This window comes from Artemia sp. Qi Xiang Cuo, chromosome 2, assembly GCF_049724085.1.
Source record: "Artemia sp. Qi Xiang Cuo chromosome 2, ASM4972408v1, whole genome shotgun sequence".
Lineage (NCBI taxonomy): Eukaryota > Metazoa > Arthropoda > Branchiopoda > Anostraca > Artemiidae > Artemia > Artemia sp. Qi Xiang Cuo.
The window spans coordinates 4,421,780-4,448,901 of record NC_142795.1 but is presented as its reverse complement, the minus strand read 5'-3'; the positions used below and the strand labels follow the sequence as shown (position 1 = coordinate 4,448,901).

Sequence of the window (27,122 nt, the reverse complement as noted above, 5' to 3'; positions counted from 1 at the left end):
GGCAATACTTTGAATACAGATATAAACACTGACTCCCAATTCTATGTAAATTTCCGACAACGAATCACCAAAGGTATCACCAAATGTATCCGACAGTGAATCACCGAAGTGTATTACAGTAATTTGTAGTGTATTACCTTAATATGTGTATTATCGTGATTCATAGTATCTTTATTTTGTAGCACAAAGCCAATAAGTATGTAATTTTCTTAATCTTTTGGTGTTAAAATAAAAAAAAAACTTTATTTATTTTGCTCTAAAGTAAACTATTTTACAAGCAGGGAAAAATTTGCTATCATGCCTAGTTTTGGAACAAAGATGCACCACGTGATAATCTCAGTTCATTAAAAGAACTATTCTTATTTTATATACCTGTGGGAAAACACAGCTTTCAATCAATCTTCTAGGCTATTAGCTGGATAGTTTAATTATCTATATTTCTAGTTTTTGAGGCATAAAGCAAATTAATTTCCCACGGGGTCCTTCATCTTCTTCCTTTGATAATCAATGACAATATTAATCTTTCATGCATTATGGACATGTCATCAGTACTTGAAGAATTATTTATTCATTGTCTAAACTTTCCTTCTCAAATGGAAAACTATGTACATCGTCTAAAGGCTTGACATATTAAGCTCCAAATTCAAATGATATATAAATTTGTTGGCACACAAAAAGTGTTACCAATATTTTCATTAAGGGGGGGGGTAATGACACATTTATTTAGCACTACCATTACTATATGCATTAAGGAATAAAATACCGGGATAGGGGATGAATTATTAGCATATTATCATTAAATTTATTTTTTAAACTACTAATAACTGCAAGGCCGTATCCAGGGGGGGGGAGGGTACCCAGTTTGAACCCCCCACCCGAAATTTTTGACCGAGTCGAAAATTAGTAAAACCTAGGTAAAAATCAGTAAAATTAGTCGAAAACTGAGTCAAAAATTAGTAAAAACCCCCCGAAAAAAAAAATCCCGGATCCGCCCTTGAATAACTGTATATTTATTTATTTATCTGTAATTTTTTTTCTCGAAAACAGTAAAATAATTTTTTTTTCTTGAAAATTGGCTGGCTATCATTTTTAGGTATGAAAAAACGATCTAGATAGGTCATAACTAAGGGAAAGTTGTGCCTTAATTTTAGAAAAATAGTTTTCATGTGAAAGACGTCACAAATACTTTCAATAGTTATAAATTTTGTTGGGCATGAGTGTTTGTGTTAAATATCTTAAGAAGAACATTACCATTTCGTTTGTTTGTAGATATTTTACAATAATTGCTCGGTTTAAACAGGCAAAAACGTTCTGCTAAATAGAATAAAACGAAATTAAAGTTATTTAAAGTTAATAAAGTTAATTAAAGTATTTCTTTTCACCGAGCGAAGCTTTGTCCCCTAGTATTCATTAAAAAAAAACTTGAAGGCTATGTTAATTAAATTGCATATTAAATTAGCGCAATATTGATTTGATGCCTGCAGATTGCAGATCTATCATCTTATTTTATTTATTAGGAATTTTAGAGGTGGCTGGCTAGAATTTTGAACATCATTAACAAAAAAAAAACAATTATAGAAAAATTAGATAAGGCCCAAGCTTTTATGAATCAAATGGTACATTAAATTAGAGTAAAGTAATGTTTTAAATTTGTTTCATAGATAGAGAGACGGCTGGCAAAAATTTTGAACACTATTTTTTATTTCTCTTGTGCTCGACAGACTTTAGAATTTTTCTCCATTTTCTATTCATACATAGTATATTAAAAACCGCACAAAATTTGTGTGTCCAGGTCAAAGTCACGGAGTAGCTTTCCCTTTGCTGGTTCACAGATTCATATAGCCGAAAACCTGCACAATACTAAACTGCATCCAAGCCAGTTACGTAATCCCCTTGATCCAATACTGCTAAAAAACTAATTTTTTTCCAAAAAGGATCGAGAAACTCAGAACTTCCTCGTTAATTACGCTTATACTATCGATAAAAGGACGTTAAATTGGTTTGTACAGATTTGAAAATTCTAAAACGTTTAATTTGTTTCCTTAGATTTTCGTTTTCCAGAAATTAAGGGCACTAATCTACAGATGATGAATGAAATTCCTCAATCTTGAAAAAAAAAAAACAGTTTCTCAGCCACAATTAATTTTTTTTTTGTGGAAATTTTGTGTAATTATTTTTTTGAAAAAAAAACCATTTCTCAGCCACAAATAAAATGTTTTATTTTGTGTGGAAATTTTTTGGGAATTTTGATCTAGTCATAAAAATAAACGCTTTCCTTTCTTCCTGTTTAATTATAAAATAATACAAGACAATAATACTACTTGAAACTAATTACTCTCTGTAAATTCTCCTTTCTTGCGTATTTTTTTGATATTCTGTTTTCTATTGAGAATTAGTTCTAATCCCTAAAATTGAAAACTTTTTCTGTCTGAGTAAAATAGAATACTCAATCAATTTTTATTTTGCTGGATTAATCATTGAAACATTAAGCCATGAAACTTTTAGTGCTACTACTGCTGTTGTTTTAAACTGATTGATTCTCTACCCCTAACACCCCCTCCCCCCAAAAAAAATGTAAAGGATGAATTTATTCTAACCAGAGATGCACTTCCTGATTCCAACAAAGAAAAAAAGGAAGTCCATAGGAAATTTCCTCAAGCCACAAAATTAATATCTTTGCACTTTGTAGAATGAAAAACAGTCAATTCAAATACTGTTCGTTGGGTTTTCTTTAGACATTTAGCCATGAGGCGTGTACTTTGCTTCAATCTCCTTTTGAAATTTACCTATTCATTTACAATCACCCCCCCCCCAAGTCTATATTTAAAGAGGGAATTTGCCGAAGCCATTTAAACCAAGGGCATATGAACACTTTAGGATTTAAATGGAATAAAACATAATGAGTTTAATTATATTTTCCTTAGTTTTTTTTTTTTTAGAATTTATTAATCCACGTGACATCCAAGGCCGTACCCAGAGGGGGGGTGAGGTAGGAGGTTTTAACCCCTCCCGAAATGTTTTCTTGACTCGTAAAAACGTAACAAAAATGGCTATAAACAAATTTTCTATGTTTTTTTTGTGTACCCACCCCCCCCGAAAAAATCTTTGAGCGGGACCTCCTCCGACAAAAATCCTGGGTACGGCCTTGGTGACATCTACTACTAGTATAGCTACTTTTCATAAATTTTAGCTCTCTGTTGACCCGTTATAATATATAAGTAGGAAATATTATATAATATTTGTGTATAATTTACGTCAAAGCATATTAATTTTAGGTTGTGAACTTCATCCTACTCGTTTATCCACGACACCTCAGCTTTGATTGGTCAATGGATTCGATTCCCTTGATAGAAAGCATATTTGACTCTCGCAATTTGCTTTCTCTTCTTTTTTACGCATCAATCTCTATTGCAGTCTGGAATCCGTTTAAGAAATTCTTCTTAGAAGAGCACTATAGAGAAAAATTCCAATCACTATCTAGTACTGTGATATCTTTAGGGATTTTAGTAATTGCTTATATCCCAGCAACAAATTTATTCTTTTACGTTGGATTTGTGGTTGCTGAACGTGTTCTTTATATACCGAGCATTGGATATTCTTTATTACTTGGCTTGGGATCTCAGAAGCTTTATAAAAGGACAAGAAATAAAAACATTGTGATGCTGATGTTAATTGTGCTTGTTACACTGTCATGGAGAACTTTTTTACGGAATCAAGACTGGTATAATGAGGAATCTTTATACAAGTCTGGAATACCTTATAACCCACCAAAATGTAAGTGATTCTTTGTCTTATTGTTATACAGTATAAGTATGAACAGTAGCGCAAAGTTTGTTCAAAAATGACACACATCATAGCGCGCTGACTGGGAAGTTCCCAGTACGTCACATAAATAGTTTCAATTGCTTCTTGGCATTCAGCCAGATCACAGGATATGTAGTACGCTAAACATGTATCATTGCGTGTGCGCGAAGAGGCGGAGTCATGAAGAGACGTCTAGAATGATATGCGTAAAAAATTTTTAATGGAGAGCATAGGACTTTTCGCTAATGTTCATATGTACTTATACTGTGTTATTATGGTGATTTTACTGTTCGAACATGTTTCACAATATATTGAATAAAGTAGAAAGGCATTCAGGAACTCAAGCTTTAGGGTTTAGATACATCTAAATAAATGGTGGGCCAGTAAATGAAAGCAAAGAAAAACAAAAAAAATCCAACGAATATTTCGCCCGTATATAACAAGAGGTCTTCAGCGTAAAAAAAAAAATGGAAACTAGAAACTAAAAAGATATAACTAAAATATGTATATAAAACTAAAATAGATTAAAATAAAATATATAATATAGAATTACTTACATTTACAATTTGCAGCTACCTTTATTAAACCACGAAAGTAACTGATTCTGGCCAGTTCGGCTCTAGGTCTTTTATACATTATACTTTGGTACTGCATGCTCTCACAGAGGTACTCACAATATCAAAAGGGGTTCTAATGGCTTTCTGTTTTGCTACAGTGGCTAAGGCTTCCCATTATGAGTATACAAGCACTTCAGATCTGAAAGGAATGTTCTGCGTAGGTTACTTAAGTGGGTTATGTAGTAACCAAAGGCATGGCGAGACAAAACGTGCGAAAATTACAAAGCATTAACCTAAATTACTGACTAAGAACTGAGTAGACGTCTTTACTCTGTATATAAAAGTTATATGAAAGTATATAGAGTATATAAGTATATAGGAGCATATAAGCGTTGTAAAGAACTTTATAAACGTTATATAAATAACTACTATTGTATATTCAAAAGATTTTGAAAGCTTTGCTATTTTTTTGTCTTCTTCCCAATGATTCAAACGATAAGAAATATTTATGTTAAAAAAGTTCAAACAAATTTCAAAAATTATCTTAGAAAATCTTACTTATAAAATCTAGGAAATCCGAAAGAATACTGCTACATAACAATTAAAGCAGTTAATGTGTCATGTTTTTATGGATAGTCATTCTAACATGAATCTCAAGCCTAGAACGTTTCTCAGTTTTACTGCTTATTTTTAACAACAATTTTACTTAGAAAATAAATAAAATGGGTCATTAACTTAAAACATTCGGGCATCACAGTAAAGCAATGACTCTTGCTCAAACATAAACTTATATTTTCTTTCTATTCTATTCAGTTTACAACTTGCTCCTGTAATTCCAACTAGTAGAAAGATGTTGGATACTGAAAGAACTTTTATTGCAGAGGGAAACCAAGAAAAGCTTAAGAGTTTTAAAATGACACGAGGTCCTAGAAGGATTACGTACGTATCGATAAGGTTTATAGTACGTATCGTATATACGTACGTAAATAGGTTTTATTGCAGAGGGAAACCAAGAAAAGCTTATGAGTTTTAAAATGACACAAGCTCCTAGAAGGATTACGTACGGATCGACAAGGTTTATAGTACGTATCGTATATACGTACGTATCGACAAAGCGTAATAACAAATAAAGAAGGCTTGGTTTTATTTCAGTTTTATCACATTTGTTTTTTATGTATTTGTAAATAGTCAGCCGCTTGAAGATTTATAAATATCAAAGTAGAAAAATAAAGTTTGGCATATGGTACAATTTTCAGTTGGATAAACTATTTATTTTTGTCGTATCAAAGACTTTGAATAACATGGACTTAGAAAGTATTCACAAAATATTGTAGAATATGTAACAAACTGTATAGTTGCCAATGAAGAATTGAGCAGATCCAAAGCTGCAATAATTTTTGTGTCCAATCCATAGATTTTGTGAATTATGTAGAGCTCCATGTGTTTGGTACTAATCTAAATTGTTTGTTTCCATTCCTGTCATTTAGCATTATTTAGGATTGGTGTTTCAATTAATCTTCTGTTTTCGATTTGTTTTTCTGTTATTGGTTAGAATTCGATTTTTTCAGTTTTTTCATTTACATTTTTCTTTATCTGCGCTCTGTTTCCTTTGTATGTTTATAACTGAACAAAAATAAACTTATTTTGTCTCACAAAGGCTATAAGTTAAAATTTCTTGGCTACACTCTTTTAAAGTCTACACTCTTTAAAATTTCTTGAAAAATATAAATATTCCAATTTAACCTTTATTGGCATTCCATTAAATCAAGATATTGGAACATGTATTTCAAAGTGATCACCCCTTTGTAATACAATGGGGCTAGGAGAAGCTATAAAAATAAAGTCACATCCTTCCACCAGAACCTGCAAGTCACCCTAAGATACACAAGTATCCTCCCTGACGAGTCTATTTTAACACTATTCATGTTATGTAGCAGACCATTCATGGAACATTCCTGCCTTCTCTTTGCTGCTCCAATTAACCACATCACTCCTCTTCAACGTGTCCAAAACCGAGGAGTTTGCCCTGAAATTTGAGCAGTTTTTCGTGACGTCAATGTGGGCGTTTTGACACTATTCACGTCATGTAGCAGACCAGTCATGGAACAGTCCAGCTTTCTCTTTGCTGGTGCTCCAATTAGCAACACCGCTGGTTTTCAACTTGTCCAAAACCGAGCAGTTTGCGCGGAAACTTCTTGAAACTTTTAGGCTAAGCCCCTACAGGCAATCCAGTATCGTTTTGACGTGGCGTCAGTGTCCTTGTTCTACAGATACATGCACTGCCCTCTATCTGAGGAGGTATGGGAACTCGTTCTAGACAGATTAAAACCTTTGCGATCAACTCGCTTGGCAGAACTACCGTATGTAGGGCACACCCTGCCAGAAATACTTGAACACGAGTTTTGCCAAACGATCTGCCACCACATGGAATGCCCTACCAACAGAGATAATTCCGGAAAATCTTTCTCTTGAGGCGTTCAAGAGAAGGTAGAATAAATACCTCAAAAGTAAAAACTGAGGTAATAATAAGGACTAGAGGCACATCGTTGGCGGAGCCGCAAAGCCTGCAATTAAAACAAAAAGAAAGTCAAAGGAGGGCTAAAAAGTCAAAGGGGGCTAGTTGTAAGAGGATGAAGAGTAAAGGGATCAATTATTCAATGAAGTGGGTAGGCTATTCTAAAAAATAAACAAAGTTAAAAGACACAAAGTTAACTCCATCCACTTGCAATTGACTGGCTCAACCCACCCCCCTTTACGGAGCTCTAGAGTACATTCAAAATTTCAAATGCAACCGTCAGAAATCATTTTAAAAATTTATTATTAAAAAAATCCCTATTAGAGGTTCAGATTGTTCTAGTCTTGACATGAATTAATGTTATACCTGTGTAAAGGCGGGCTTCAGAACTTAGGAATTAAGTGCTTCATTATAGACTTTAATAGATTCAATGAAAATTCTGTATTCTCATCTAATGAGATAGGTAGCGAAATTGTCTACCATTTTACCAATTTGTAATAAAAGGGATCGGTATATAGCCCCCTTTTAATGGCTCATTCAAAAGCTAGGGGCTTTTTATAAATTCTACCATCTGTAAGTGCCATCATGGTTGCAACAGTATCTGTAACCTAGTAAAAGGCAAACCATAGCGCATAGTAACCAAAAGTTGAAAAACGTGTTTTGAAAGAAAAACTCCCTAATGAGAAAAAATTGCCATCTGACACCGATTTAGGTATAGTAACTATTATTTCGATTAATCTTAAAAGTAAAAGTCTATTGTAAAGCAAATGCACGGGGATTTCAATTAGAAGCCTGATACCCTTCAAAAAATGGCGCCAGATAGCAATAAAAGTGTACCATTGGAATAAACATCGTCGGGAACCACGTATAGGAGAATTGAAGTCCTCCACCTTAAACAACAAGGAGAATCACTTTTTGCATGGGTAGCACCGATGTTTCTTCTTTTCTCTTTTCTTTTTCTACCAGGACTAGCTTAATAGCAGAATATCATAGAGAGATGTTAAATAGCTCATTTCAAAGATTTTGCCCATATCTACGTGCTTTCCATAAATTCCATCACCTTCAAGTGCCACATTGCACTGGAAATGGTACTGCTAGTGCCATTTCCCAAGTGAAAAAGTTGGGGAATAAACAAGAGTCAGATGGAACTAGGTCTAGGCTATAAGGTGGATGTGGCAGCAATTCCCGCCGAACTTTTCTCCGACCTTCTTTTTTAGCGTATGAAGAATGTGCTAGGGAGTGATGGAAGAGGATTCCACGATGGAGCTCTCCTGGACAATTTTTGCCTAATTCTGCTCGCAAGCTTCTCAAAACTTTTACTTTACAGGCTCCTATGACAAGTCTTCAACCTTATAAAAAGTCCACAAGTACAACTCCTTCACAGTCGTATAAAAACGGTTCATTACCTTGTTGACAGAAATTTCACGATTTTTGGAATGCCCTTCTCATTATCGAATTTAGTTATACCAAGAAGGTTGTTGAAACCTTTGAGTCAGAATTGAATTATGTGGACGATGAATGTGCAAAGTGGTGTTTGTATCAAGTCACACATTAAAAATAAACAAAACTTCTATATTTCAAAATGAGGTTATACGGTATGATTTCGCGAAAATTTATGAGAGACGCGGTGATTTTGCTTGGGTTTTGAAAACCTTGAAAATCTTGTTTAAAAAAACACCTACTTTTAGGATGCCAAGGAAATTGACGGGTGATGAATATTTTAGAAATTACTTTTTAGTGTGCAGTTCATTTTTGATATAGAAGAATGCATTTTTTCTTGCTTAATTTGCATGGAATTAAATATCTAAAATATGCTAAAATGTTAATCCCAAAATTTTTGAAAAATCATAATTATTGTTTTTAGAAATAAGGATTTACGGTATTATTTCATAAAAATGTATGAGAGATTCGCAAATGTTGCTTAGGTTTCTGAAAAGGAAATAGGAATTTCTATCAATATTTAAAGTTATTTTATTTCTAAAAGGTCTACCTTCGAAACTAGGAGAGTTTACTTAGATTTAATAATTTTTTTTTCAACTGGAGGTAAGGAGCAATATTAAAATTTAAAACGAACAGAATTTATTCCGTATTTGAGAGGGGCTGCCCCTTTCCCCCAGACAAATTAAAGTAAAAAAGATAATGGCAGTGTTGCTTCTACATAAAATTTAAATAAAAAACGGTCAAAGATTAATTTAAAAAAAAAAGCTTTTCTAAGGGAAGTAAAGAGCGGAGTTGAAACTTAAAACGAACTAAAATTATTGCTTCCCAGTCTATGTTACATGTATCGATAAAACCAGTGCAAATAAACGAACTGATGATATTTCCCTATGTCTGTATGCTTATAGAAAACTAGTGGTTTACTGAAAACATAAAAACCAAGCATTCGCAACAAGAATATTGATTTAGGAGTCAAAAGGGAGTACGTAGCCTGACAATTACAAACTGATCTGTAATGCTTTTTATAGTCTTACACCAGCTGTGATATCAGTAACTTTCAGTAAAGAATTAAAATCTTCTTAAAAACAAAAGCATAAAAATAAATATTATTTTAATATCCGCAAAGTCATTGAACAAGAAACAGAAATAATGGATTGATTTACTAGGTAACATTTTGATCTAGCCAGTCAAAACACCAATAGTAGGTAATATACAATTTTGAATTGTAAGAAATACGCTATCAAATAAGCTATAATATGAACTCTGGAAATCCGGTTATTTCTCTCTATACAACGAAGAATTTCAAGTTATGATACGAACTCTAAAGCTAATCTATAGTCCTAATATTATCAAGATGGCTTCACTTCGGACTTGTCTACAAACGAATCATGAAATGTCCTTCTCAGAACCAAAACGAAATCCAATCATTATTCTGAGCTCATTGTGAAGAAGTGATACCAAATTTAACGAAAAAAAGAAGTAGTAGTCCAAGAATGCTTTATTTTTATACTGTAAAACGTGTTCTTAATTGGCTTGCTTTTACCGTGCAAAACTCCTATATTGTTTTGTGTTTTCAGTAAAGCGCTAGTCTTCTATAATAATAAAGACATAGAGAAATATCATCAACTGGTTTACTTGCTCTAGTTTTATCAAAATATGTAAGATTGACTGTAAAGCAATAATTTTTGCATCGTTTTAAATTTCAACTTTGCTCTTTACTTACCTCAGTTTTTTTCTTTTTATTTCTGTTAATGTGATGCTTGAAAGCTAAGTTAATGCTTTGATCTGATGCTATTTTTAAGGGGTTTTAGGCTCTTTTAAAAGATCGCTGTATTTTTTTTTCAAAATAATATTTTACTATTAAGATTGATCAAAACAAAAGTTATATTTCATGAATCAACTACAAATGACATTTGATTTCTCTCTAGAATTTTTTTTAAACAGATTTTTAAAATTTTGATTAATATGGGCCACAGTTCACCCTTTACTCGGTTGTAGCTATTGCTGCAACCAAGATACTTGAAAGCAAAGTTAAAGCTAGCTTTTCCTATTTACCTTTTTTTGTAGCTTGGGGCAACCTCGGAAACATTCTCGCTGAAAAAGGTTTGATCAAAGAGGCGGAGTTTGCTTACAAAATGGCTGTTCATCACCGACCAAATATGGCAGATGTCTACTACAATTTGTAAGTAGTATTGAAATTATCTATTAAACTAGGTACAAAAAAGAACTCTTAGCTTATATTATTTGCAAGGATCAGACCAAAATTATTTAGTTCAAAATCAAAAGTCGGCTTGCTCCTCCTAAACAAATTGTCCCTTATTGTTTTAACTCACCCCCCCCCAACCACGCAAGGCGGACCTATTGAACTTTCTGAATACTTGTTTAAAAAATGAAACCTTTCCCCCAACTCCCCTTTAGTCCAATTATCTACCTGCATCCACACGCAACGGTCTATTATCGCCTTTTTAAATGCAGTTAATACCCAAAATGGAAGATATTTTGAATAGTTTACTTTGCACTAATAAAAAAAAGGCAACATCGAGTTGGAAGGCGTCGAGATGGAGAGACTGATGGTCAATCTACTGAGCTTGTTAGGTGGTTATACATCTTTGCTGCATTTCTGCACAAAGATAAATGGTATTCTTATAAATAGCTTTTTTTCTAGAGTTGCAGATACTGTCCCATTATATATTTAGATTGTATGTTTTAGTGTACTTCTTACGTTTCTGAGTTGGGTCTCAAGCAAAAAAGGTTTATTGAATAGGTGATAGGCAAATAAGCTTATCTGTCAAACTATGCAACGCAAAGCAGGTTTGGCTGCTTGAAAAAACCTTGAGTGTAATTGATATTTTATGGTGTCTTCACCCTGCAATTGTAGCTAAAATTTGAGCGATAAGGCCAAGGAATTTTTGACTAATCTTGTTGACAGTTATGGACGAAAAAAAAGTTGGTCCCTAGTCAACAATTGTTTCTCTATCTCTGGCCAGTTTTCGACGTAGGCCGTCACCTTAATTTATGAATTTTTTTTTCATTCCAAGACCACATTGCCTTTCTATGAAGAACGAATAAAGTTCAAATGGGGATATGTCCTTTTCTTAGACAGTGAAAACAGATACAAAAAATCAGGATATTTCTACCACATACACCAGTGGCTGTCGTCAGCAGAAAAAACTTTCTGCTCATGACGACTACTGGTGTAAGTGCTAGAAATATCTAGATTTTTTGTATCTTTTTCCAATGTCTAATAAAAGGACTTAACCCCGTTTGAACTTTTGTCTGTTCATCCCTGGCCAAAAATTCAGGCTTCAATAACTTTAAGCAAACAATCTGTCTTTTTCTCTTTTTTTTTTGCTTCCAAATATTGGCTTAACTAGAACAATGCAGAAGAACAGAACATTGACGTAGTTCACACATTTTGTATAATTCACAGAACTGCTTGTACGGCTCATGGATGGTAATCCTAAGTTTGCTGAACTTTTTAATTCTTATTAGCCAATTCAAAGCCCTTTGAAGCTTATTATATCTTTTGCTAATTTACTAACGTAGTCACATTTCAAATTACGGAACGCAGGCCATTAAGTTATTAAATATGCAAAGCCTCATTTGAATGAACTGTGGAAAATTCGTAAAAGGTCATCGGCCAATGGTTTACAGGAATCCACTCAGTTCCACTTGTTTTAAATTAGACAAAAAAGCAAGTTTTCTCAAAAGAAAAAAAAAAGGCGAGGTTAAAGCTTACAACAAATATAAATGATCTTATATGTTAGGTGGGTTTTCCCCCTCCTCAACCCCCCTCTCTTTGACCACCCTCCAACCACCTCTCTTGCGTTTGAGCAGTCCTTCTTAACGAATTGCGACAAAAAGCAAAAGTTCAGCATACAGATTGGAGGGTTGAAAAGGGGGCACGCCCCAAAATATATGGAATTAATTCCCAATAACCTGTAACTTCCCCAGAATATTTCCCAATAACAAATGCTATTTGTGATCAACTCAAAAATTTCGTAACTTACAGCCCTTTTCCCAGGGACTGACAGCCCTTTCCCCAGGGACTATGGGGGTCATGATATGCCCAAAGGCATAGTTATTGGACCTTTTAGCTATGCTGAATCAAATGGCTGTCTCAAAATTTTGATCTGATTTCTTTGGGAAAAAGGGATTGGGAGGGGGCATCCGTCATCTTTATTCCGGGAAAATATGCAAAATTCCACACTGTATTGGTTGAAACCTACACAGTAGGGTTCTCTGATATTCTGAATCTAATGGTAGGATTTTCGTTAAGATCCCTTGCCTTTTTTAGGGTAACAGTTTTCGAATATCAGGCGAATTTTCTCAGGTCTATAAAGTCTTGATTCCTTAAACATTAATTCTTTTTCCAATACAAAGGGCCTTGCGTTTGAGCAGTTTTTCTTAGAGAATTGTGACAAGTCAGGCTTCAGCGTTAAGACGATGGCTTAGGAAGGGACAGCCCCTCCCATCATACAAGGAATAATTTCTGTTCGTATTCACTGTTTAGTTATAGCTTTCAATGAGAAACTCTATTCTGTTCAGTTTTGCATACTCAGAATCAGCAGGAATAATAAATAATGTTGATGCATATGTTGTAAGCAAAATTTTTTTAGAATTTTGTAGGTATTTTTTAGTTTCTATCGATAAGGGCTACCCTTTACTTATAGCCTTTTACGATGAGCAGATTAAGTTGAAGGCCTTAAAGTTGAAGGCCTTTTACGATGAGCAGATTAAGTTGAAGGCCTTAAATACGAAGGAGGGCTACTATTCCGTCCTTTAACTATCATTTATTACATTAAAGTTTAACATCTGTAACAAAATAACTCAAATGATATTCATCTTTGAAAAATGTGCCCTTTGAATATGCATTAGGAGGTTGGGAGTGGAAATTATAAAAAATATTTAGAAGGTAATCATTTCCACGGCTTTCAACGAAAACATTTTGTGCAAACCTGTTTTCCAGGGATGTTTTTCATAGACGCCTGTAGGGGGTGCCTCCCCGTTCGAAACAAAAGCATTAAACATTGTATAAGAAATGAAAAATATTACTATTTAAACTCGGTGAAAATAATGTACCTGATAGCACTAGTACCCCCCCCCCAAAGAAAAATTGTGTCGCCACCTATGATACCTCCCCCCCCTTTTCTACCTCTCTGACGGAGAAGAGCGCAGACCAAAATATTCCAGGGAATGATGAGGGCCTAGAGACGACTTTGTACTATAATTGCGCCAATGTGAGGCATTACTGCCTCTGAAACTGGGAAGCTCTATATAAAACTTCTTGGTAAATTTAAACCGATTGCCTATCTAATAACTTTCACTCCTTTATTTTATAAATTTTAGTCCTTTGGACTAAAATTTATATTTTACGCCACAAAATGCAGAAAATGCTACTTCGTTTTGGCCCTATCCGTTCTGACAGCTAAAAAGGTCAGTTAAGGTTCGATTTTATTTCTAATAAGTCTTCTTCGAATGTTCTAGAACCGTTGATTCCATACGATGACCCCTGGAGAAAAAAACAAAAGAAGGAAAAGCAAACAAACAAACAAACAAACGATTTGGAAGACGCATCCACTCATCATCACTGTCTATTAAAAGGATTTTATCCCTATTTGAACTTTTATTTATCGTCATGGAAAGGCAGTGTGGTCTCCGAAATTATCTATATTTGAAATCAGAGTAAAAAGCCAGATATTTTAATATATTAATTGTTTTCAAAACTCCCTTTTTTCAGTTTCGTTTACTATTTTAGCCCGAGTCGCTCCTTACTACGACAAACTACTTGATTCGACCACGATCAGGCACTAATAAGATTATTTATTTACTTTGTCCTTTGTCTATTGAATTCGTGCCTTCAAAAAAAACTTAAGTTTAGCCTATCTCCGAGAATGAACATTCTAAAACTTTAAATTCGTGGAGATCCCTTGTTTTCTAAGTTTATAGTACTCTTTCACTTGAGGCTATAAATCCCAGCATTTTAGACACTTTTATCAGTGAAAAGTACACCAAGGGCTTTCTTTTAAATCTGTTTAAAGCAAAACTTAAATTGGTTTTTCTTGAACTGAAGACCAACAGCTTTCAAATAAATCTTGAATTGAAGTTATTTACAGCATTGCCGCGAGTGGTGTATACCATATTCTCAAGATTTAGCAAAAAATCTCATGTTAAGCATATGGTTAGCATGCCAGTTTTAAGAAATAAATAATGCTTTTTTTAATGATTGTTAATGCTGTTTGCTCATCACGATATTTGAAGCACAGGGTTGACATATCACATTCAATGAGCTCTTAACCACCCATCGACTATGATGTTTCAAAAAAGCATATAGGCGACTCCAATAATTACTTTTCGAGTAACAAAGTTTTTAGGCAATTAAATGAAAGTCTAATTTGAATGCTGATATCCAAGGCCTTATCCAGAGGGGTTACGGGGTTCGAGCCCCACCCTCCCTAAACGCTTGCCTGACTCTAAAAACGGAACAATAAAATATATAAAAAAAATTATTCGTTTTTTAAAGTTTTTTGTCCCCTCCCCCAACTCCCAAAACCCCTTCTACCCATAACTAATATGCTCACATTCAAAGTCTACTTGATCAAACAGTTCGTGGTAACGTACTGTAAGTAAGGAGTGACCAGGCTCAATAGTAACGAAACTCAAAAAAATGGAAAAATTAAAATTTTGATACCAATAGATATATCAAAAGAATCACATTTTAATGCTGATTTCAAATATATAAGTTTCATCAAGGTTAGTCCTGCCTGTCAAAAGTAACGCGCCTGATAAAAATTTGGCTGATTTTCTAAAAAAGGAAAAAAGACCCCTTAAAATTCATGGAACCTTAATGAAAATCACACCATCAGATTCAGCGTATCAGTGAACCCTACTGTAGAGTTTTCATACTCCTATCTGCAAAAATGTGGAATTTTGTATGTTTTGCCAGAAGAAAGATCACGGATGCGAGTTTATATGTTTTTTGTTTATTTTTTTCCCACAGGTGATTCTATCGATCCAGTGGTCCTAGAATATCGTGGGAGAGCTCATTGGAACGGAAATTAAAAGTTCTAGTGCCCTTTTTAAGTAACCAAAAAACTGGAGGGCAACTATGCCCCCTCCCACGCTCATTTTTTCCCAAAGTTGCCCGATCAAAATGTTGAGATAGCCATTTTGTTCAGCATGGTCGAAAATATAATAACTGTCTTTTCGGATAACTTAATCCCCCAAAGTGCCCCGGGGAGGGCTGAAAGTTATGATATTTACCCAAAGTTAACATATAGTATTGGTCATTGGGAAGTATACAGACGTTTTCAGGGGGAATTTTACTGGTAGTGGGGGGATGGGGGTGGGGTTGGTTGGGGGTTTTATGTGGGTGGATCCTTCCATGGAGGAAGTTTTCATGGGAAAAGATACACTTCTATGAAGGGGGCGCCTGATTTTCCAGCATTATTAAAAAAAAGATCAGAAATTAAATAAAAAAACTAGTTTTTCAACTGAAAGTAAGGAGCAACATCAAAACTTAAAACGAACAGAAAACATTACGTATATGGTTGGGTTGGCCCCCTATTCAATACCTCCTTCTTTAAGCCAAAGATTTTTTAGTACTTTCATAAGAGCCATTTTTAATTAACGGCCTTTGTGACTAAGTGGTCATTTTTAAAGAATTGGAACAAAATTCAAACAAAAGCATAAAGAGTGAGGTATTGACTAGGGGACGAACCCCCTAATATACATATTAAAAATATATGAATATAGAAGTTCGTTACGTATGTTAATTCGTAAGTTACTTATATTTATTACTAAAAAAACGTTCGTAAATAAAATTAAACAACTTTCGAGAAAGCCATTTAACCAAATAAAAGTAAAATTAATATACAAATTTTGTTTCAATTATTCATGTACGGTGAGCCGAAATCAAAACCTACATTAATTCGAAAAGGTTCAGAAATTAAATAAAAAAACAATTTTTTTTTTAATTGAAAGTAAGGAGCGACGTTAAGACTTAAAATGAACAGAAATTATTCCGTATATGAAAGGGGCTGTCCTCTCCTCAACGCCTCGCTCTTTACGCTAAAGTTTGACTTTCTCACAGCTCTATTTTGTAAACAATAAAAAACTTTAGCGTAAACAGCGAGGCGTTGAGGGGGAGACAGCCCTTTTCATATACGGAATAATTTCTGTTCGTTTTGAGTTTTAACGTCACTCCTTACTTTCGGTTACAAAAACTTTTTATTTTTTAGTTAATCAGATATTAAGACGTGGTGCTTGAAGTAAGTGAATTATACCAAATAACTGTCTAAATAATGCAAGTAAGTACTCCATAAATGTTGAAATATGTACGCGATTCAATTTTCCAGCTCCATTCGACTAGGCCATGATGGACTTGTTCAAGTAGTCGTAACTGGAAGACAATTATTTCATAATTGTTTTATAAATTACAGTGTAACCGTTCCAAACTCTGGAATTGATGAAGAGTCAAAGTAGCACTAACTAAATTAATGTCCAAAATCGTCATTAATGTCCCTTAAAAAATGAGTGTCCAAAGTCGTCACTAAGTACATTAGTGGTTTCCAACCTTTATTTTAACTTCTCTCTTAAACTATGTGTACATATGGCGGCTCCCATCTATTTTATCAAATAATTCAAGCCCACAAATATTCAGGATTAAAAAAGTTATTAAGACAAATAAATACAATCAAAGAAAATGAATACTAATTTTATATTTATGTCTCTAAATGAATTGGCTGTGCTTGCCTATCAGACCAAAATTTTCAAATACTTGTGTAAATGAGGAGATAGCTACACAAAGCTCCTTTTCTGCAACCAAACGAGCACGTTATTTCGATATCATTTGAGCAAACAGAGAAAAATCATTCTTGAGTTTGGAAGAATAGGAAGATAAGTCTGCAAACCAAGACTAGAATATTACAAGCTGCAGTGATGGCAGTGGTCAATTATGGTTCGAAGCATGGACGCTCCGAAAAGCGGATGAAGATTTGCTCGATGATTTCTAGAGACATTGTCTACGCATTGTTCGAAGTGCCCGACTGACTGACTGTATTTCAATCAGTCCTTTCCAGCCCGCCGTCTAGGGCTAAACGGAAAGCAGGTCGTCTGCGGTTGGAGTGGGAAGATGTCATAAAGAAAGATTTAAGGGAAATGGGTACGTCTTTGTAGATTGTAAAGAGGGAGGCTTTGAGAAGATTGGGATGGAGGAGAGTTATGGGTAGCTGTGATGGCCCCAGGTGGCTTGGTGCTGTGGTGAGCTGTTAGCAGTAGTAGTAGTAAAAATAGAAAATCCTGTTTCGCATATATAAGATGTTGCGAACGGCGGCAATATTTTTCAAGTTTTATTCGACAATATTTTATATTCACTCCTAAAATCTAGTCCAAATTTAATTAGAGATAAATTTTGAAACTGTTGTTTCAAAGAAGTTTCACTAGATAATTTAATTAAGTGTTTTTTTCTAATTACTTGTTAATTCAATTCCATCTTTTTCTTCGTCGATAAATGAATTCTGTATCCACACATATTTTCTAAAATCAAGATCATAAAAATATCTTGAAAATTAATCAACAAAATTATCAAGTGTTCAATATTAGATTTTTGTTTTCTTCTATATAACCTTGAGTGCATAAATTCAAAAAGCGGAAACATGTCAACTTATTTTTCCCAATTTTGTCTTCCACAGCTATAATTTTTATATGCAAGCTTTCAATTTCTCTTTTTGAATCAATAGATCCATTTGAAACTGTTGTTTCAAAGAAGTTTCACTAGATAATTTAATTAAGTGTTTTTTTCTAATTACTTGTTAATTCAATTCCATCTTTTTCTTCGTCGATAAATGAATTCTGTATCCACGCATATTTTCTAAAATCAAGATCATAAAAATATCTTGAAAATTAATCAACAAAATTATCAAGTGTTCAATATTAGATTTTTGTTTTCTTCTATATAACCTTGAGTGCATAAATTCAAAAAGCGGAAACATGTCAACTTATTTTTCCCAATTTTGTCTTCCACAGCTATAATTTTTATATGCAAGCTTTCAATTTCTCTTTTTGAATCAATAGATCCATTTGTAGCCCTTGCATCGATTAATTAAAACGCTTTCCAGAGTTTTTTAAAAGTTTTCCAAAATTTCCATCAAATAGGTACGTTTAATAATACAAAATTATTTTCCCTAAGCATATTTGCGTCATGATTGTCATTTTCATCGAACAAAATTGCAAGTTCTTCTTTGAGTTCAAGTATCTTCCTAATCATTTTTGCATAGCTGGCGCACTTCACGGTTTCAAGAATAGCTGGCGCACTTCACGGTAGTACAAAAGTAAGGTGTACGCAGCTCCCATATCTTCACGCAGCTTTGCAAATAATCTAATATATAATGGACTGTTTGTTATGTAGTTTACAAATTTTGTTACTTGTGTAAAAATGTAGTTAAGGCTCTTACTCATATTTTTGATCTGGCCTCTGCTTTGAGGAGCATGCAGTGCGTCTAAAGAATATGAAGTGGTTTCCTTATAATTGGTGTATGAAGGTCAGCACTGTGTCCTGACATTGACTGTACACCTGCTGTGCAAAGTCCAAAGCAATTATTAAACAATACGCCATTCTCATTAAAACAAATTGTCGCTTATAATGATAAATTTTCAATATATTTGGCTTTGCCAGGAATGGGTTTGCAAAATAATATATATATCGAACATTTACTTACTTTGATTTCGGCGAGAACCAGACGATGATCCATCCTGCCCGGTACAAACGGACGATGGGATGACTGACGTAGTCCAACACGATCAGTCAGCAGCAGCTTCTTCTGCAATCTTCAGCCAGTTCTTATCTCAACGACGTCCGTGTCGTCGGAAGCCACCCCAAGGATCCAGGTCATTCTTGAATGTCTGAAAGAAGATTCTTCCTTTGGCCACCTGGTCTCCGTTTCCAAGTTGGAAGGGGGTCAAAGGTGAGGACATCACGGGATATAGTTCCAATTGGTCGTCGTAGTGTGTGTCCCAAGAATTTCAGTCGTCGTTGTCTTATGATTACCGAGAGGGCCTTCTGGGCACAACGTCTTCGAACCTCAGCTTTTGAGATATGAAACCATTGGCTGACCCGTAGTATGTGTCTCATGCAGCGATGCTCGAATGCTTCTAGTGAACGTCTTTCTTCGGCCTTTAAAGGCGAAGTTTCACAGGCGTACAGCAGGATCGATAGAACAGTTGCCTTGTAGACGTTCATCTTCGTTTTGATGCTAATTTCATGTCTCTTCCAGAGTGACTTCTTCATGCTTGTGAAGACACCCCATGCTTTTCTTATTCGAGCTCTAACGTCAGCTTCTACATCTCCGTCCGGTGTTAGGATGGAACCAAGGTAGCAGAACTCTTCAATGATCTCAATGGTTTCGCCCTCTAGATGGATATCTGGGTGGTTTGGGGCGTTTGATTTCATGATTTTGGTTTTAGACTTTCTGATCATGAGGCCAGTTTTCTTTGATGTACAGGAGACATCGTTTACCATCTTTTGGGGCTCAGCCAACGAGCTACTCATGTGACACACATCGTCTGCGAAGTCAAGGTCTATCAGGTTGTCTTCTCTCTGACCGATGACAAGCCTTTTTGGGTGCAAAGCGAATTCGTCATTATCCAGTATATTATGTAATTAAATAGAACTGGCGAAAGGGGGCACCCCTGTTTTACCCCTGACTCAACGTCAAATTCCGTTGTTTCACCGTCGGCAGTTCGGACTCTTGTAACTGTAGACTCATAGGCTCCTTTTGTTGTGATGTGTATTTTATGGTTTTTGGGTGTTGTAGTCGTAGATGCCTTTATTCTCCCTTTATAGGGGAGATAAACTCTGGCCCTAAGGTAATTTAACTTTGGTAGCGTGCCTTAGGGTATGACCGAACTAATGAGGCGTACCAACTGGGTATGTTCGAGGGCTAAAGGTAGATCGTAGAGAGATTGTCAAAAATACAATACTTTTATTCATTTTACATATAATAATAACAGATATAGATATTCTACTGGGACTGGCTGTCCCAAGTAGACCACAAGTCTCAGAAACTACAATAATATAAAATAAGATACTTAGACACTTACAATGATAAGACAAGATTCCAAGGTATTTCTAAAAACAACGGACCAGAGGTCAGTCCTGCATAAAGTTAGTATCAGATCTAAATCTAGTTATTAACAGTCCGCCCCTTCCGATAAAATGTATCTTTTATACATTTTATCAACCAAACCTTCCCACGTAATCGCTTGGAAGTGGTAATTTCTCAATTTCCCGTTAAACAGAACTTGGCAGGATATGTTCCTTATCTTAATAAAAAGTGGTATTACAAAACTTCATATTTGCGTCTTATATATTTTTACTAAATTAATAATTAACTAAATTAGAAAGCTTTACCAATTGTCCCAATTCTCAATATTTTACTTTTAAAACAAATTAATATTGTTTACAGCTATTATGCTGCCATCTTTGGGTCATTATGTGCATATACCCTCAATGGGTTTCCTTAGGGTCATGTTTCTGGTCAAATATAGGCCAAATTCTTTTTTTGTCGAAGGATTTCAATTTGAAATTCATCCTTGTTTCTCTTTTTCTCTGTCTTTAGGACTGAAAAATACTCTTTTTACCCTTCTTCATAAGCAACTTCTGTTTTAACTTGACCCCAAGCGGCTTAAACATTATATTAGTGGTTTTGCTTAAATTAGATTTATATTAGAAAAGTTTTATGAATTTTTTTTTAGTTTAAATTTAATTCCCATTAATAATTTAATTTATCTTTGTGATGTGGTTGACATACCGTTTATTTTTCGTTTTAGAATTATCTTGGATAAATTACATATAACATTATTGATTTTTTACTTTCCACATATTATTCCAGCAAAAAACATTTCCACATATTTTCAGCTATTTGGGCAAGGTAGTACATTTTCTAGGCCTAAATTAAGTTTTGATTATATCTCACTTTTGATGAACTTGTAGCAAAGTCTTTAATACTGCTATAGTTTCCAAATATCAGTTGATCAAGTATGGTTTGGTTTCTGATGGTATGAGATGATAGTATGAAGATACATTTGTAGTGTCTTCAAAATTTGTTACTTTCCAAAAATGTGTCAAAATGCGATTGAAAGAAACATGGATCCAAAAGGAGGCTACGAAAAATTTGATTTCCTAAAAAAAATATCTAAGGCTGTATCTAAAATAAATATTCACATTAGAATGCATACAAAAGTATATAGTTTTACATATGTAGTAGAAATGAAACACTCAATTTCGTAAAGTTTAATTACTTTTATTTACTTTTCTCTCTTTTAATTACTCCAAAAATAATATCCCGCTGAAATCGAAACATTATGTTTCTTGCTGGCTTATTCTTTCAAACTTAATACTTGACGGATTATTTCACAATAAAAATTATTTATACGTTGACTCGAAGTCAAACATTTACATATACATTAAATCACTAGTTAAAACTTAAAGTTAATTAAAACATAGTATATATATATATATATATATATATATATATATATATATATATATATATATATATATATATATATACATATATATATATATATATAAAAGCATTGTGTAATAAGTTACACAAGTATCTTTTTTTTAATTCGCAAAACTAGATAGGATATTTAACTACTGTTTAAAACTTAAAGCATTAAAAAAAATAATACACGGTATAGTTTAGCATTGGAATTAATTCCAATTATTGTTTTGTTAGTTGCTTATGAAGTATTAATGTAGAATACTTCTTGAATGATATAAAACTAAAAAAAACACAAATACTCAACATTTAATTCACTATATTTACATGGATAGCTTAGGTTATATATATATATATATATATATATATATATATATATATATATATATATATATATATATATATATATATATATATATATATATATATATATATATATATAAATATATATATTAACCGAAGTTATGCTGATACTTAATTGTTAAAAACAAATAATAATTATGTACCCTAATAATTTATTTAATCACTGTAATATTTGTTCTTTTTACAACTTTTAATTAAGTCCGTCAATAATTTTATATGATAAGTCCTAACTGTAATTAAAATATTTACTAAACAAAAGCAACTCCAACAAACAGATTTATGCACTATAATTGATAAGTATGATTAGCCTCTATGTAAGGGCTTTGCAATACTTCATATAACATAACTTTGCTATTTGCATTTCTATATTTACAATTTTTTTTTTGTATATGATAACAATTTCATATTTATAAAGAGTTTTAAAAATACATTTATAATTGTATATATTTTCTCAACAATATCTGTTACCACTATATAACTGTTCCATATACGACCATGTACATTTTTTATATTTGTTTTAACAATTTGTTTCTATTTCGATCCAACTTTTCTAATTAACTGTCTTCAGCTTAACATATGCCTGTTTGTTTATTCAGACTTTTGAGCTTTTTGACTATTTTTGAATTTTTAATCACTTGAGACAGTTTTATAAAGTTTTTGTCTGTAATCTCTCTTTTTTCAGCTTTAATGTCTTTTTGGGTTAAGGCTTCATTCACAGCTTGGATCTGATAAGTTATTTTTTTTTTTTTGCTGTTCACCTTATACCTCTTATGCCATTATCAAATGGCTCTTGCTTGTACTCTGAAGGTTTGCTTACCAGGGCTGCCTTCTGGTAGCTCCTTATAACGTTTCCAGGTCCTCTTGTCATCAGCTACAACTAAAAGGACTATTATGAACCTACACACACAATAATTAATTATCTATAGTATTGCCACACTTTTTGATTTGTTGCCATAATTTTTTCTTGGGCTATTCTTTTATCAGAAAAGTGGCCCTTCTGCAGAAAAAAATACCTGGCCTTCATGGCGCACAGTAATTTGTAACACACATAACACACAGTAATCATGGCACACAGCTCTGTAGTATGAATGCTACTCATTTTGTACTTATTTAGTACATTTTTCGTACTAGTTTCGTTCGGCAAGTTCAATAAGTGCGTATAACAGAGTTTAACTGACTCCATTTAGTTTTTTTCCTTTTAATTTCGTTTGGCTATATTTTCAACTTGAACCATTCTGCCTTTTTTTTATTTAATTCAATTAAGCCTGAGGGTTTTTTTCAAGTTTTTATTCCGTTTTTTTTTCTCAGTAAGATAGGTCTTTTATAATCATATTTTTATATGTTTCATGTTTTATCAATAACTTTTACAAGTTTTTATGCTAATTGTCCTTCTATGGTCAAATTCCTTATCCCTTTATTTTTCAGAGGTGGGGGGGGGATGTCTAATTTTTGCAACCTGTATTTTGTGAAATTATTCAAATTTTTTCTTTGAAAGTCTTTGTGTTAGAAAAGTAATGTAGTTTTTCAGCTAATTTTTTTTGAACAATTTTTAATTAAGTTTTGCCCCACATTTACTAGTTCTAATTTCTTTTTTAAAATTCAATTTTTACGATATAATGGTTGCCAATTTTATCCCAGCTTTAATTACTATTTTATTTGCCAAAGAAAGAGAGACAATAATTCCGTTGCAAGGCTAAATAACTTTGAATTCGGTGCTCATTATCTGTTGTTTATTGATAAGCTTGAATCTGGGAGAATTACAAGAATGAATTTCTGTTCATTACTGCGAGTTTTCTTTTGTTGTGTAAAGCTGTTTTATTTTCAAAAAAAAAGTGGATACTGTTTAGTTTGTGTTAGGGTTCAACGGATTGGGATTTGGGTGTTTGGGTTGGCACAGGTGAAAACCAATTGTTTAAACTAGGATTCTCCTGAGCCGGTTCGTTTTCTCAGATCCAAAACATCGCTAGAGTTAAAATTATTATCTTGAACTACTGTAGTTTGCTTGTGACGATGAGGTTTAATTTTTGGCTTATTTTTAATGGATTTTGTCCTTGGCTTTTACCTCCTGGTAATTTTTTAGGTTCTGACTTATTTTTATATTGCTTTTCGTTCTTTTACCTTGCACTTTTTTTGCTTTCTAAGCTTATTCTAAGTTTTGCTTAAATCTTTATAGCACTTAATTATTGTCTTTAATTTATTTATTTTTTCTTTTTACAAAAAATTATTATATTAGACTATAACTAATTATAATAAGATTACAGTTAGCTTGTACACGAATCGCGCACTTAATGTAAACTCTTGATGTTTTTCCCATTATAATTATTTTAAATTTCTTCAAAAACAATTTTTTCAAATTCGATTGGAAGTGTCACCTCAGAGAGTCAAAGGTTAGTAGATGCTTCGGATTTACTTAACAACGAGAGGCCAGCAGTGGTTGATCTCACTCCAAATTAGATAGCTCCCAATGACCTTATTTCAGTAGACTAACCTCCTTCGTTTTTTTTTAAATTATTCCCCCAAAATATATTTTTCCAATATACATTTCAAAAGAACCGCCTTTGAATTCTGATTATAAATATATAGTGTTTATTAAGTTTACCTTAAACCGTATAAAGTTAGGAATTTGAACGTTAATTATTGTAATATAAATTGTAACGTCCTGTGTAAATGTTACCGTAATATTATTTCTATTTAGTTCTTGGATACAATCTACTTGTAGGCTAATTTGAATATAAGGGACAATTGGCTACACTTTATTTGTTTCTACTATCAGACCGTGTTTTATCTGATATACACTCTATATGATATTCGACTAAACTTTACTGATTTATAATCAGACTAGACATGAGGATGATTCGTTATTGAGTAACCGTAAGAGTGGACCAGAATTATCAATATCAGCTATCCCAAAAGGATGCATTGCCTTCTCTGTTTGTACTAATGTGGGCTTATATTCTTTGTAAACAAGCATGAACAGTGGCTTGTTTTACATCTACATGGCTCAAAAGCAGCCATGGTTTAAAATTCAAATTTGAACTTTCTTGTGACTCATTTCGCGGAACTAATTCAGAATTTGAATTTTTTCTAACACCATTATTCAGATGAAGGTCATCTGTGTAGGTAAAGGAGACCCCTTTAAGACATATACCTTTGCCTCTTTTTTCTGTTATTAAGGGTTTCTTCCACCAAATTTCGCACCTTACTCCCAGGTCTCATCGCAGTCGGGTAGCAAATCTTTTTTTTTTCTTCCTTTAGTAAGTTTCGCTAAGCCTTCACAGTTTATTCCTACTTATAACGTTGCGTTTCTCGTTTTTTTTCATCCCTTTCCTCAAGTACTTTAATTATATATTTATATATCTTTTCCTTCCCTTTGCTTGTGAAACTACATAACTAACCTAGTATTTGTTAGCTTTAACAAAGGTAATTCTATTGCTCATTACGTCGTAAAATGCTATATTTTCGAAGCACCTCTACTCCTAAAACACTCGGAAATAGCAGCTTCTAACCTATAATTGTTCGGACCACAATTTATGTGCTTCCTTGGCTAAATTGTAGCTGTGTTATCCTTGAACAATAAGTCTATAGCCTGCACCTGTAGTAAGGCTGAATTAGGACCCTATTTGCTACTATTATGCCTAAAATTCTTCTGTTTCTACCAACGTTTCATCTGTCCAGCTAGATTTTGTTTTTCTTATTTACGTATTATCTTTTATTTTATTCTTTCAATTCACGGTACAAATACTTTATTATTTAGTGATACACGGCACTACTGTTTGAATTTATTACTAACACTAAAAAAACTACTAATTATACACTTGCTTCTACTTGCTAAAAACTAGATACTAATTTTTTTTTTTACAATTCTTGATTGAGCCTTTTTTCCATTTGTTCTATTGTCCCAAATCTTTGAGTTCGAGCAAAGCTGCTCGAAGTTTTGCTAATTCGAGCGCCGCTAAAAGAAAAATACATTTACTTTCCTCTTCTAATACGGTCATTTCGATTTTTTTTTTGTATTTTGCAACCTTATTTAGTCTCCCCGACCCAGTTTTTCCAACGACCACCAGTTGTTGTGATATAGGTGGCAACAACTGCCACCAGTTGTTGTGATGTGTTCGAGGGGCTAAAAATAGATCGTAGAGAGTTTGTCTAAAATACAATACTTTTATTCATTTAACATATAATAATAACAGATATAGATATTCTACTGGGACTGGCTGTCCCAAGTAGACCACATGTCTCAGAAACTACAATAATATAAAATAAGATACTTAGACACTTACAATGATAAGACAAGATTCCAAGGTATTTCTAAAAACAACGGACCAGAGGTCAGTCCTGCATAAAGTTAGTATCAGATCTAAATCTAGTTATTAACAGTCCACCCCATCCGATAAAATGTATCTTTTATACATTTTATCAACCAAACCTTCCCACGTAATCGCTAGGAAGTGGTAATTTCTCAATTTCCCGTTAAACAGAACTTGGCAGGATATGTTCCTTATCTTAATAAAAAAATGGTATTTCAAAACTTCATATTTGTGTCTTTTATATTTTTAATAAATTAATAATTATCTAAATTAGAAAGCTTTACCACACTTTGAGTATCTCAATCAGTTCTGCTGGGACACCGTCTTCCACCATGATCTTCCTAAGCTCAGTCCTGATAAGGGAGTCAAAAGCGGCAACAAAATCGATGAAGGCGATGAAAACCGACAGTTCAAATCTTTCGCTCTGCTGTAGGATGAGGCGAAGAGTAGGAATATGTTCTTGACAGCCCTTGCCAGGTCTGAAACCTGCATGTTCTGGTCTTGTCAACTTGTCTCGGGCGTCGTTGAAACGGCTAAGGACGATTATGCAAAAGACCAACATGGTGTGGTCTATTAGTGATATACCTCGGTAGTTTGAGCAGAAAGCATTGTATCCCTTTTTATATACTGGTAT

At 33.5% G+C, this 27,122-nt stretch overlaps 1 protein-coding gene across 1 annotated transcript in view; it reads left to right on the top strand.

Moving 5' to 3' along the window:
* The window catches only part of LOC148954821 (protein O-mannosyl-transferase TMTC2-like), a 261,000-nt gene that overhangs the window by 122,685 nt on the left and 111,193 nt on the right, over positions 1-27,122 (top strand). The window contains exons 9-10 of the mRNA XM_089105236.1: positions 3,276-3,774; positions 10,381-10,495. Coding sequence (XP_088961362.1) covers positions 3,276-3,774; positions 10,381-10,495 — 614 coding nt within the window. The remainder of the gene's footprint in view (positions 1-3,275; positions 3,775-10,380; positions 10,496-27,122) is intronic.